The sequence below is a fragment of the Gopherus flavomarginatus genome, chromosome 10 (assembly GCF_025201925.1).
Source record: "Gopherus flavomarginatus isolate rGopFla2 chromosome 10, rGopFla2.mat.asm, whole genome shotgun sequence".
Taxonomy (NCBI): domain Eukaryota; kingdom Metazoa; phylum Chordata; order Testudines; family Testudinidae; genus Gopherus; species Gopherus flavomarginatus.
In genome coordinates this window covers 34,828,289-34,843,337 of record NC_066626.1, presented here as the reverse complement: position 1 = coordinate 34,843,337, position 15,049 = coordinate 34,828,289, and the positions used below count along the sequence as shown (strand labels likewise).

Sequence of the window (15,049 nt, the reverse complement as noted above, 5' to 3'; positions counted from 1 at the left end):
TAGGCAACCTATGCCACGTGTGCTGAAGGTGGCATGTGAGCTGATTTTCAATGGCACTCGCACTGCCCATGTCCTGGCCCCTGATCTGGAGGGCTCTGCACTTTAATTTAATTTTAAATGAAGCTTCTTAAACATTCTAAAAACTTTATTTACTTTACATACAACAATAGTTTAGTTACATAGTATAGACTTACAGAAAGAGACCTTCTAAAAATGTTAACGTATTACTGCCACACAAAACCTTAAATCAGAGTGAATAAACGAAAACTCGGCACACCACTTCTGAAAGGTTGCCGACCCCTGCTTTAAACAATTATATCCTACTCTAAGTTTCTATTTTACTAAGATTTACTTCTTAATAATTCTAACATAATTTTTGCTTATTTTACACACTTTATTATTTGCTTTTAAACACAGTATTTTGTGTAAAAAGAAAAAAGCTAGTTCACCACGCACAGTTGTTTTTTTTTCTGATACATTGACTTTGTTACTCAAGCATCTTAGATAACCTTTCTCTCCAATAAGCTGCAGAAACGATTGCTATTGGTAATCTAACTACTATAATTATACTGCAGAGAGACTGAGTTTCTAATTTTAAAAAGTGCTGATATTCTAGTGGTTTATTCCCTGGAGGAATGTTATATGATTGCATACATAGGTATATTAAGTAGAGCACTAGATACTGAAGAACTAAATTTAATGCTGCTTTCATAAATTTAATTGAACAGCTGATTTTTGTACATCAAAATTCACAATTAGATAAAAAGCAACGTGTGAAATGGTAATACATATTTATTATTTTTTTAAAGAAACTAAAATAATTAATTATGAGATTTATACCATTTTGTTTTTAACTGTTACCAGTGGATGATATTCTGAAACTGATTCTTTCTGCTGGATCTAGAGTTTTCAGAAACCTTTCAGCTTTGGCCTTACAATTTGTAAAGTTCAGTTTTTATTTGGAAACACAATTGAATAGTCTTGTATAATTTACAAAATTGATGGCCTGCAGGTGTAACACTGTGAAAAATTGTGTGTTATTTATGATATATTGGGTGTGAAGGAGTTTCTGGGGGTTCTATCCTGTTAGACTAATGGAACCTGAGACCTCAGGATCAGCATCTGTACACCTGCTCCTTCCCCCAGTGGAAACATGGTAAAGAAATTCTGTGAGTTGAATCACATGGTGTCTCCACTCTCTGATATGGGTCATTCCTGTACAGGGAGGATGGGATCATACGTGACCTAACAGACCCAACCTGCAAGATCTTAGCTTTTCCATTCATGAGACACAGATTGTCTGATATGGAAGTCTAGTACCCAGTCATCAGCTGATTCTGTGTATAGTGTCCAGAAAAATACTAGTGTAAAGCTAAAATATTCTACTTCATCTTTGACCCATGTCATGAACTGAACCCAGGACTGTAGCTGTTGAAAGGCTGTGCCTTCTCACTTCACAGAACTTTATAAGTATTTATTATGATGCATAAACTTTTACAGTATTAGCAAAAATAAAAGACCAAATTCTAAAATCCTTTCTTAGGCCCTAGGCAAAACTCTCATTGAAATCACTGACTTTTGTGAGAGCCAGGACTTCACAATTTGACTCATCATATATGTCATCATTGTACACAGATCACTGTTCTTACGGTGGATGTAAGTATTCTGATCACCATCTGCCACATCACCTGATTTTCTTCAAATGTCTCATGTGCTTTGACAACTTTATGGAAATCTTGCTTTCATAGATTCATTCATAGATTCATAGACTTAAGGTCAGAAGGGACCATTATGGTCATCTAGTCTGACCTCCTGCACAATGCAGGCCACAGAATCTCACCCACCCACTCCTGTAACAAACCCCTAATCTATGTCTGAGTTATTGAAGTCCTCAAATTGTGGTTTAAAGACCTCAAGGTGCAGAGAATCCTCCAGCAAGTGTCCGGTGCCCCAGGCTGCAGAGGAAGGCAAAAAACCTCCAGGGCCTCTGCCAACCTTCCCTGGAGGAAAATTTCTTCCCGACCCCAAATATGGCAATCAATTAAACCCTGAGCATGTGGGCAAGATTCACCAACCAGCACCCAGAAAAGAATTCTCTGTGGTAACTCAGATCCCACCTCATCTAACATCCCATCATAGACCATTGGGCATATTTACCTGCTAATAATCAAAGATCAATTAATTGCTAAAATAAGGCTTTCCCATTATACTGTCGCCTGCATAAACTTGTCAAGCTTAGTCTTGAAGCCAGATATGTCTTTCGCCCCCCAGTACTCCCCTTGGAAGGCTGTTCCAGAACTTCACTCCTCTAATGGTTTGAAACCTTTCCAAACACCCTCAATCGCACTTGAAATGTTTCTGCATACAATGGTGCCCACAACAATGCACATATTACACATGGTGCATGTCTAATGTATGCACATTGGCAGGGGGGAGAGTCACTCAAGGGGTGGGGAGTGGGAAGCAGTTTGCCTTGGGCCCTTCAAACCAAGTGGATTTGCGACCCTGTGCTCTAGGTTACAGTGCCACTCAATGAAATTTGACCCAGTGGTCCCTCCATCACATCAAAGGGCCAAACCTGAATGACATCATGCTAAGTTAAAGTGACAGTGGAAAGACAGATACAGGAACTGCTCCCCAGCCCCAAGAGGATGTACTGGTGCTCACTTACCTGTGGTGAGATGAAAGTATCTAGCAGAACACAGAGACCGCATCACTGGAGCATTTAGAAGTAAACTAGTGTACTGTGGGAGGTGGTGAAAGAAGACCAAAATAATTAGATTGTATTTTTTTCTGGGAAGGGCTCTGTCTAATGAGAGGACTGTACAGCACGGAACATGTTGTCATCACTCAGTAAGGGCCTGATCCAAAACACATTGAAGTTGATGGGAGCCTTTTAATTGATTTTGATGGGCAAAATGTAGGGCTGGAAGGGACCTCAACAGGTCATCAAATCCAGTCCTTTGTGCTGAGGCAGGATCAAGCAACCATAGATCATCCCTGAAAGGTGTTGGTTTAACCTGTTCTTAAAAACCTCCAACAACAGGGATTCAACAAGCTCCCTTTGAAGTGTATTCTGGTGCTTATCTATCCTTATAGTTAGCAAGTTTCCAATATCTAACCTAAATCTCCCTTGCTGCAGAGTAAGCTGATTACTTCTTGTCCTACCTTCTGTGGACATGGAGAACACCTGATCACCATCCCTTCTAACAGCACTTAACGTATTTGAAGATGATTATCAGGTCCCCCATCAGAGTCTTCTTTTCTCAAGACTAAACATACCATACCATACATGTGGTTGTAGGACCTATTTAGTCTTAATCCACTCCTTCCACTTTCCTAAAGACACATAAAAGGATTTTCCATGGGGAATGGTTCACCCTCAGGACCTATAACAAGAGATAAGATTTCAAATAGGCAAACCATCAGTTAGGCTTTGATTCTCCTCTTGTCTTCAATGGAGTTACACTGTCATAGGTGAGAGGAGAATCAGCTCTTTAATTCTGTGTGTAAAGAAAACTTTAATCATCTACCATATTGATTCTTCAGACTGCATAGCTAGTTTTTTCAAGTCACCTACTTGGAAAGTCCCATGATGATCTCCTTTATTCTAGTTTTACATCAGTATAGCTCTATTAACTTCAGAGGAGTTACTTCTGATTCACACCAGTGTGAGATAAGAATCATGTGCAGAGTTTCTGTCTACAAGAATTTACAATCCAAGACTCAGATTCTGCCCCCTTTCTTCACACTGATGAGATATTATTCATAATGAGTAAAGGCAGGAGAATTTAGCCCTAAATGAAGACATGGATCACAGGAGGAGATGAAAACCACAGGGAAGATCTGAGGGAGGGAAGTATCAGCGTGATAATAATAAGATCATATGGCCATCTAGAGAAGTTTTATTTGCCTTTTTTTTTTTAAATAGAGACTAATATCTAACATATGCCCCTCTGCTTGAACAGGTCCTTTTTCACTCTGTGAACTTACTAACAATGAAGGAGACTGTTCTGTCTTTGTGATTTTCCACTTAGATAGCAAGGCCCAAATATTCCAAAAATCCACATTACTGATGTTAACGAACTGTTTCTGCTCTCAGGAAAAGAGAGCTGAATGCCAACTGGTGCATTCAGGACTGAGACATGATGGGTCACCAGAGAGTAGACCCTTGGATTTCAGAGCTCCATTTTACTAAATTTGAGAACTCCTTTTAAATTTGACCTCTGAAACTAGGTTTTCTACAGTGTATACCTTAATCTGCCACTAGGAGCAGGGGCTGGCTACTGGGCCTTAAAAATTGTTTTCTTTCCAGAGAGATCTCTTAAAGTAGACAATTTATTTTAAAGTTTTGGACCACCATGGGCTTTAAAAAACAACCTGCTCCAATACCCTTCATACTCTAGCCAGTAAATGATGGGCTAGAAACATTGCTATTTAAATAGCAAATGATGACAATGTTAAAGGGCTTTATTATATACATTTAGTACAATTTATAAAACTTCACAAACTTTTCAGCTGTTACAAAATCTTACACATTCATCAGCTTTATAAAATACTATGTCCCATCATGCAAAGGGAAGTAGAGCCTGTACCTATGATGAACATAAAAACCTACCATTAGGTGAAAATATTCAAACACAGTCATTAATCTTTAGCCTGCATGAGTCAGAAACATTCATGGAGTTGAAAACTCAAATAACATTTCTGCAGTGAAAGGAGTAGTTACATGATCTGCTTATTTTTAGACAAAGTACAAGGCCACCTAATATTGCAAAAATATACATTGAATTTGAGGTAAATTAAGATGTTTTAATATATTTTGATTGTTTTTAATCTGTTTTAACATTTCTGTCTTAACAGTTCGTCTTCGGTCAAACAGCACATTGGGCAAGCCACAGTTCAAAAAATTAGAAGGGGATGAATTCCTAATTCTTTATGATCTGAATTTCCCTCAATATTGCCCTAGCATTAGATGTGCAATTACTCTATACAATTCTGTAAACTGTCTTTTCTGCTTCACTGAGCTACTGAACCAGGTAGATAGAATCAAGTTAATGTCATTGTAAACACACAGACAGAAAATCCACCATTAGAAAATGTAACAGTGAAACTGACCCACTCATATGAAAATGAAACAAATATAAATGACACAATTGCCAACAATATTCATTGTTGATATGTTTTTCTCTTTGCAGGTTTACACAAGTCCATTATCAATTTTGCGGATCTGCCAAGACATCAAGATGGCTTTTTTGAAATCTGTTTTTCTCTCTGCCACAATAACTGATTAATCTTGCAAGATGCTTGCAACACCCACTGACTTCAATGGGAGTTGAAGGCATTTATCAGCTTGCAGAAAGTGCTCTGCACCTTAAAGGATTAGATCATCTGTCTGCAAAAACTGGGTATGGATTACTGGATTATTTATGGACTTCTGTTCACAGACGCATTCAATGCTGAAATAGTTACCATAGGGACAACCACATCTTGTATGACTCCAGTACTCATGATGCAGATCCCAGAGCATGACAAATATATTGTTCCACTTTGCAGCACAGTCATCCCTTTCAGTAAACTAAAACCAACAAACAATTTCATGTGTAGTGCTGACATCTGGTGGCTAAAGCAGCTGCAGCAATTATACACATTCTTCACAGTACATAGATATACATTCAATTAGTCAGCTAAGGATTAGCTGATTTTATGTTAACCCTGCCCCAAACACCTTTACTCAAAATAGAGACTCTGAATCAGATGTTAAGCCTGGATGGTAAACACTTGCAGGGTTTTTGTTTAGTTCTGTCAGAAAGATGGAGGTTTAAAAGATTTAGGGCCCAATGTTGCAGACTCTTACTCATATAAATAGGTCTTACACACACACAAGGCAGATATCATAGGTCACACGGGCTGATTTTTTTTAGGGGCACTTCTGGCCCAACCCCTTTCACCAAAGGTTTTTTTTCTGCCCGTTTAAAGGCACCTCACATCATAAACTGGGACCAGGGGCCAAAACACCAATGCAGCTCCAGCCCAGCCACCCCTCCAGCAGAGCTTTTGAAGATAGGGGTTCCTAGGACAGACAATGTCCAGCTCCAGCCCTACTCCTGGATTTCCATTAATTTCAAAGGGCCTGCTTGAGTATGCATTGCTGAATTAGGTCCCTATTTCCTGAATCAGTTTGGAATTTGAAATGTTACCCTCGCCCAACTAAAATACATGGGTAAAACAATAGTGTGGAACCTTGTCTGGGAGAAGAATAGCCCCTTAACATACCCTCCAATCAGAATGCCTGAAAGTGTATGTGTATGAGAGTGAGTGAGGGTGAGATCAGAGATGAGAACATCCTTACTGCTCCCATTTCTGTCTCTCACTATGATTACACCAGTGCTGTAAGCAAGAGAGTCCCATCCTGCTCAAGTTTTTGGTGTTTGCTCCGTAAGATTCTGGAGAAAACTACTGAGATATAAAATCAGTCTTCATAACTATTCCATTTTAGTGCTTAAGGGTATCTTTCCTGCAGGCATGGGATTTTTCCAATTACTATAGTTGGAGCTGCAGTGAAGACTCTGTTTAAATTATTATGGTTGACACCAAGTTACACGGCAAATTAACACTAGTAGTTTCTGCAAGTTTTTTTTTTTTCCGCACCATCCTTGGCCACACACTGTCATAAAGAACTTCTCTCCTAAATTATCCAAATTACCTGAACACACATCTTAGCAGTCAGGGCATACAAGCAAAAAATATATCTCCAGCCAACCATTTACAACAACAACAAATTAAACAAAATGGTATTCTAAAGGCAGATTACAGACTGGTGGGGCAGTATGGGGAAGCTCACATACATATAAGGTCAAATTTTTTCATTGGACAAAAAATTGAGCTTTTGTCAAAAAGGAAATTTCCACAAGAAATGGCTATTTTTGAAGAAATTGGTTGAGTTTCTCTTGGAAAACAAAGCACTGCAAACTCCAGCAACCAAAACCTGAAACATTTCAGTTAGACTAAAGTTTCCACTCAAATAAAAAATGTTGCTTGACTGCCCAAAAGTTTTTGGCTTTATGTTGCTGAAAACTGATTTAACAATAGATTTCTGTTGCCAAAACCCGGGGGGGAGGGGAGTTTTCCAGCGAAAATCTGAACAAATTTGTAGGAAAATGTCAACACAATGATCTCCTCCCCTATGCTTGTCAACACTTTTCACGGAAAAAAATCACTTTCCAGCTAGCTGTTGCCCACCTTTCTGTAACACAGGTAAATAACGGAGTTCAGTCTCCGGGCATGTTGACTTGCAATGTTGACAAGCGCTGACTTCATCTGAAAATATTTTAAATTAAAACATTATAAATCACAATCTAGTTTTACAGCTTCCCCAATTATTTTACACAATCTGTAAACAATTGTGTAGCAGTCGACACAATCAACTAAACAAACACAACTAGAATACAGACAAATAACACGCGTGATGAGATCAAAACATGACTGCACAGAGCTATTTTTCATTGGTGCCTGAAGTATTACAGATTGAAAGCCAGCTAACAGGGAGAAGAGATTGTAAACCAATCGGGGAACGCTTTTCTATGACCAATCAAAAGCTGTCTTGCACAGCCGTTTTAGAAGAATGAGGCTTAGAGTGGTAGCCTTGTCTGGTGCTGCTGCCTGCCCACTCCAAGCAGCAAGGAGCTTGCTCGCTCGGTGCAGACTGTGCCACAGGCTAAAGAGAAGGAGACTGGCTTCACTGAGAAGAATTACAGGCTGTTAAGTTTGCCTGCGTTACTTGCTAGCTGGAACTAAGTTCCCTGCTCATGTAATGCACTCACTCACTCAGGAAATCAGAAGCTTCTCTAGGAAAAATCTTAAGAAGCAATGCACAAGGGTAACAACTTTAACGGGGAAGAGAATTATAGAGACATGGAAAGATGCCCGAATGCAGGTGATGGAAGAAGCAGAGCCAAGTGATGGGTTCGGTTGTGGTTATGTACAAGACCTTAGCTTGGACCTGCAGGTTGGCGTTATTAAGCCCTGGTTGCTGCTAGGTGAGTACGTATTTGAATTTAAATTTGCATCCCTGTTAAATGCCTGCTCCTGGAAGGGTCTGAGCACCAACCAAGGGGGTGCTTAGCTCCCACGAAAGTCAACTGGAGGTGGCGCCGATACACATCGTTCATAAAGTGCTCAGCACCGCACCATTCAGGGTCAAGTTCCTTCCAAGAGATTGCTGTCTTGGCATTCATAATATGACTTTCTTCATGCTTGCCCTCTTGCATTCCTGCTCACGTTGTTTTATCCAGTTAAGCAGATGGAAAGTTGGATTTATTAAACTCAGATGAGAAGTTACTATACACAATGTAAACATATTTAGATTGCATTATTAAAAATAACTCATTGTCCTCAGGGAAAAACAAATAGCTAACTTCTTTTACAATTAAGTAGAGTATTTGCTTTGTTTATATTTTGACAGCTCTGTGCAAATAATGCAATAATGAGCCCCTTCTCTTTACAGGATCACAAGATGCTGCTCAGGATCTGGAGACAATGAAAAAATACGGGGTAAGAAACTGCCTAACAATGACTATAGACAGTTTTATATTTAGCATTTGCTAGTGAGAATGATTTTTTAACCATTAGAGAATATTAGTTTTCTGACTTTTCCCTTTAAAAATGAGCTATATTTTATATCTAATTTAATAAGGTTGCTACTCAAAAGCTTGCATCTGATCCATGCACACAATGTGATAAGTGTTTGTGGGTTTCATAAGAAATATGAAATTTCAAGATTAGCTGTGGTTTAAAGTTTACTTTATTAAAGAATAGATTATATGCATTTCAAACAGTGTATTCATCAGTCCTCAGATACTAAGCAGGGTCAATGAGCCTGCTCAGTGTTTGAATGGGAGATATTCATGGGGGGGACGACATGGTCCTGAGTCTTTCCCCAACTTTGGTCCCTTTCTAGATCACTGGTGATCTAATGAGAGTGGAATGTACTCCAGGGGGATTCCCCTGCTGCAGGCCAATACTCTGGCAGTATAGGGACTTTATGGATAGCCTTATGCCACCTTGCCATAACTTACAGTAGTCTCCAGCCAGGCCAGAATTCAGACAGCGCAAAAATGGCATAAGGCCATCTTTTCCCTGTCCTGCCTAGTCTGTACCTGCTGCACCATGAGGCCCCATGCTCCAGTAAGCAATGCTGGTGACTCAATAAGTGCACTGTTAACCAGTTCTCCAATGCCCCAGCATAATGCTAGGGGACATTTTGCTGATGGAGGTGTTGCCTCCTCAGCTGTAGGGCTGGCTAATATATTGCAGCTAATTTTCTCTTCTATTCTTCTCTTGTGCTCTGCTGTCCCCCTCTTCTGTTTAAAATCCTTATGCTAGCTGGTGTAGTTAGGGTGTGGGCAACAGATATTCTCTCTTCATCCCCTGCCCAACAGATATTCTCTCTTCATCCCTGTGAGGGGAAGCAGTAGCTCTTCCATCATATGATTCAGCATGAGAGCGAAGGCCCATTGACCAGATCTTTCCCCAGAGTGCCTAATACTGCTAGCAGGCAAAGGTCAAGTAGAGGACCAGTCAGCGCACCCAGAGAGCAGAAGACCCTCACAGTCTTAATTTAATTTGGGCCCCCTCCACATTCAGCTGGGATGTTTTTGCTTACGCACAGTCATTCAAGATCCCATGGCTCCTTTCTACAAGGTGTCAGTCTTGTCAAATTCAATTTGGTTAATCAGATTCGACCAGCCTAAAAATTCCCTTAGTAGTTTATTGGATATGGAATTCTTCATATTCTTTCATTATCTGTTACATACTGTGGCTATGCACTATTAAATAGTAGGTTCATTCCACCCCCGAGGTGGCTATGTTTCAGTGATAAGTGAGGGGATTCCTATAAGTGGTTTGCAAAGGATTTTGGGTGCCTTCTTTATGAAAGGAATTAGATAACCTAAGATGCAAACTTTAACCTGTAGCAACAACTTCTCAAAGATTCATTTTCAGAAGTTAACTTGAAAAATCATCATTATCCTAATGCTTAATTCTTCTTTTGTTAAGATGGACTGAAGAAAACTGAAATGCTGCTTTATACATTTTAACACTATAAATAAAATCTTAAGTGGATTCAAAAAGAGAGTTAAATCAGAAACACAGACAGAATGTCTGAATAAAATTGAGTACTACTATTTGATGTTCCAACTGATGTCTGCTTAATGGATACTGCTATTTTTGTTCTTGTCCATTTTGCTTGTTGTCGTCAAACTACTTTTTTTTTTTGGCTTAGATTACTCATGTCCTAAATGTGGCATATGGAGTTGAAAATGCCTTCCCCAATGACTTTATATACAAGAATATTTCTATATTGGATCTCCCTGAGACTGACATCACATCGTATTTCCCGGAATGTTTTGAATTTATTGAGCAAGCTAAGATGCTGGTAAATCAATATTTCATACTATTAGTTATCCTGGGTATGTGGCAGTGTTTTGACATACCAAAGAAACAGGGAGTTTGGCAGTGCCCCTGGAAATCAGTGGGATTTTTGCTGGCTTCCTCCAGCTGTCAGGGATACCTCAGCCTGCTACTGTCCCTTGAACCTCCCTTAAAAGTGAAACACAGTAAACTATGAATTCAGCATAAAAATAGAGCACACGTTAGTAACTGTAACTGTAACCAAAGGTCCTGATTCAGCAAACCATCCCCGTTCAGCAAATATTTACTGAACAGGGATAGCCATAAGTTTGTGTTTAACTGCTTTGCTGAATCAGTGCCTAACTGCATGCCAAAATTCCTGTAAAAGAACAAAAGTAGGAAATAGAAGAAAACTTGCATGGCAGCTTTCATTTCTGATATTCTGTTCTGTGTACATGCACTGGACTGGTCTCATTTCTATAGAAGTGTGAGACTAGGAAATCAGAATTGAGATCTACATAGCAAGTCTAGGAACAGAATTTTGCTCTGTTTTAGGTTGATTCCTTTTTCTACAAGAATTAAGGCAACGTCAGGGTAGAGAGGGGAAAAAAAAGATGTCACATCTCATGCCAGAATTACTAAAAAGCTTGGCAGGCTCTACAGATAATCAAAGTCCTTTCTAATTGTTATATTTTGAAGGGCCTGTATAAAATATAGTAATTGACTTTAACAGCGCAAGAAGAGAAAATGCCTTGAGAGTCAAACCTGGTTCTGGTTTATTCCACCAGATCTATCATGTTCATTATTTACATAGCTTAGGATAAAGGAAGGTAACATTGCCCCATCCGCTTTGGGGCACGTAGTATTCTTTCTTTTTAACATATCATTTACAAGTTACCTGAAACGGGGTGTCAATGACCTCCTTCAGGTTTCCAGTTACGATTTCCACTTCATTCCTAAATGATACTTGCCAGCTTAGTGTCACTGCTCCACTTCAGAAGTTAATTTTCCAGTTACTTCTCTATAATCAGAAGTATTCTTATAAAGCCTTTCATGGTAATACTAATATTTCTATACTGCAAGATGTTTAGGGCACTTTATCCTTGTTTGTAGGTATTGATATTTATACAATTGCTTAGAGCTAGATAAGGTGCTTTTAATAAACCTAAATAAACAGTAGGAAATGATATATGAAATGCCACTGCCTGTATAATAGCCAGTAGTAAAACAGTATCTTAAATGACTAATGTGTTTCATTTTTTTCTTGAAGGATGGAGTGGTGCTGGTTCACTGTAATGCAGGAGTTTCTCGTGCTGCCGCAATCATCATTGGTTTTTTAATTAATTCAGAAGGACTCAATTTTGCTAGGGCATTTTCTTGGGTGAAAAATGCAAGACCTGCTATCTGTCCAAATCCTGGCTTTATGGAGCAGCTTCACAAGTATCAAGAGTGCAGTAAAAAGGCAAATGGAAGCATAGATGATCACAAATGATAAAATAAGAGAGATGCATGCAACTATCTGTGTGGTTATTCTGTAACAAATGTGCTGGCATAGCATACCTTAAACGGTCATTTCTGAATTTAAATATCTGTGTATGAGGGGAGATTAAATTCCTTTCCCCTACAGTTCATTCTTCAGCTTTTTAGTCTAAATAGACTGTTACACTAGTTGGTCCAGACATTCAGTTGCTAAGAGACCGGCTTTTTCCGTGATAGTCTTCCATTGACTTCAGAGATAATTTGGCCCAAGGACACATTTTTCCCAGAGTGGTGAGAAAAAGTTCAAAGAAGTGCTGGTTTGTTTGAAACATCAGGTGGAAAAGAATGGTAGGTTTTCATTGAACTGTCTGTGGAGGTAGCAATAGAAAAAGAAAATAAAATGCAGGCTCAGATAATAAAGTGACCCCATCTACTTTAATACCAAGTCCAATCTTTATCCAGTCTAGTGGGTTATAAAATCTAGATAATAAAGTGTTCTTATAACAAACTGCCTCTGTTTTTTTTTTAAGTTGACTTTGCAAGATAAACAGGTTTTTATTGAATTCTATGGGGTGGCCAGACAGTAAGGAGCCTTCTCTTCCCTCGCATCCTGTTCAGGGGTCAGCCACAAGCCTCCTTAAGAATAAAGGAAGTGCTTCCTGCCAGAGCTTTCAATGATACTAGTCACCAAAGCAGGAGGGGGAAACTTACCTCTTCCTCTTTATCTCTTGCAACACATGGTATAGGTAGGCTTGTTCAAAAAAGTTTACTTTTTCAAAGGATGCTGTTCTAATGTCCACTCCCCAGAAGCTGTCCACTCTGTAAACCCCAGAATATGGCTAAAGACTTAAAACCTACAATGTTGTGTACACTTCCTTACAGAACAAGGACAAAATACTGCCCTCATTTACACCCCTTCTAACCAGTAATATAAACTGGTTTAAAACTGAAGATGGAGATGACATAAAGAAGCAGTGCCAAAAACAGACGTTTCAAGCTGAGATACCTAAAAGAGAAAGGATGGTGGAACAATGAGTAATTTTTTCTTGAAATTTCTTCAACTTGTCATTATCCTGCCAGCTCTCATAATTGACAAACAACTCAAAGTGAGAAATTCAAGAATAAATAGGTGTGAAAGGCTTTAAAAGATTAATTTATTTACCATAGGCAGTATTGTTGGTTTCGTGATTCAACATTTCTGATCTCTTAATTTGCAGTAGAAATGAAATAACACAGGATTTGGGTGGGTCAAGTATAAATGTGTATGTAAAATGAGGGACAGCTGAGAGATTTGTTATAAATATATAACATGCCTGCCTTTGGGCACCAGCAACTTGACTTGCAGTATTTCCTACAATGGGTTTAGGATGCCACGGTAAATTTAACTATATTAAGCAGTAGGTATTGGTATTTTTAAAAGGTGGCCATTGTATTAGTATGTATATTTTGACAAACTAATCTAAGTAGGAGCTTTTATCAAAAGCTAAACCAGAAAGTGTATCTCAAGCATATTATCAGTAATGTCAATAATGTTCTCACAGCTCAGTAGGGTTTATTTTGTCCTAAATGTCCATGGTCCTGATCCTGCAAGCAGATCTACATGAGTAGAACCCTGGGCCCATGTGAAGTTTTACTGAAGGCAGTGATGCTTCACATGGGTTCAAGAGTGGACTCACTTGCAAGATCTGAGTCTATATCTGTTAATTCCTGGAGATTCCAGGACAATCCTGGAGGGTTGGCCATCCTACTCACAGTGTTTATCGTGTGTGTGTTACAGTTTCCAGGGCAGAGGTGACAGTTTGCTGTGCATGTTAGTCTTGGGTATGAGGGAGGCTGTTGTGGATGTTCATCTCCTAGGGGAGGGGGTGTAGGTAGGGTTACCCTTCCGCCCCCACACAAGGTAAGTCAGATGTAATCCCAACCACAAGGCAACTTCGCAACTCCCCCTTCAACAGTCACTTACAGTATCTAGTCACATATATAAGATTGATAACATCACTGAATGTGGTGTATGTTGCTGTGTGTGTGTTACAGTCTCATAGGATGGAGGTATTTGTGTGTGTGTTAGTCTCACAGGGTATACATGAGAGAGGTTGCTGTATGTGTGTTACAGTCTCACTGGGTAGAGTTTGCTGTGTGTGGTACAGCCTCACAATACACCCAACAACCACCACTTGGCCACCATGAGACTGTAACACACTCAACAACCCTTTTCACCCTTAAGAGACTGTAACATACCCAACAACCACCACATGGCCACCGTGAGACTGTAACAAATCCAGCAACCTACCCTCACCTGTGATACTGTAACACACCCAGTAACCTCCCCATTGCCTATATGAGTCTGAAACACACCAGGCAACCTACCCTCACCTCCTGTGACACTGTAACACACGCAGCAGCCCCCCATCATCCTAGTGAGATTGTAACACATCCAGCACCCTGTAAGACAAACACATCCAGCAACACTCCATCACCACCCATCACCCCCATGAGACTAACACATTCAGCTACCCCATTACCCTCTGTGACACTGTAACACAACCAACAACCCCCCTTCACTCCTGTGAGACTGTAACATGCCTGACTACCCTAATCATCCCGACTGCACACCCAGCAAACCTCACTAACCTCTGTGACACTGTACTGCAGCCAGCAACTGCTGCCCCCTCATCTGAGATGGTAACCTCCAGCAACCCCAGAAGACGAACACACACACAGCAACCCACATAATCCCAGGTTCCATGAGATTGTAACACACACACACACAGAGCAATCTCCTGAATCCTGTGAGACTGTAACAGACACACAGACACCTGCATGACCTCATACATCTATGAAACTCACACACGCACCAATCCCCACTCCCTTACAGTCTCACGGTGGCCATGTGGTGGTTGGTGGGTGTGTTACAGTCTCACGGTGGCCATGTGGTGGTTGGTGCGTCTGTTACAGTCTCACCACCTCGGAGCAGGAGCCATCTTACCGGCGTAACGCGGCCGACGGGCCAGGGTCAGTGCAGAACAGGAAGCTGAAGCGGGGATAGGGGCGTGGCTAGGGGCGAAGCGAATGTCTGAGCGCGCCACTGTCACCGTAACCACGCCTCTTCCTGCTCTACGTCACGTTCCCCAAGATGGCTGCTGGGCAAGGCAAGAAGTGA

General features: G+C 40.2%; 1 protein-coding gene across 1 annotated transcript; it reads left to right on the top strand.

Moving 5' to 3' along the window:
* Positions 1-7,630: 7,630 nt before the first annotated feature.
* Positions 7,631-12,355, top strand: DUSP19 (dual specificity phosphatase 19). Its single transcript, XM_050916449.1, has 4 exons — positions 7,631-8,039; positions 8,507-8,553; positions 10,283-10,435; positions 11,681-12,355. The coding sequence occupies exons 1-4, from the start codon at positions 7,814-7,816 to the stop codon at positions 11,900-11,902; spliced, it is 648 nt and encodes a 215-aa protein (XP_050772406.1). The 5' UTR covers positions 7,631-7,813; the 3' UTR covers positions 11,903-12,355.
* The last annotated feature ends 2,694 nt before the right edge of the window (positions 12,356-15,049 follow it).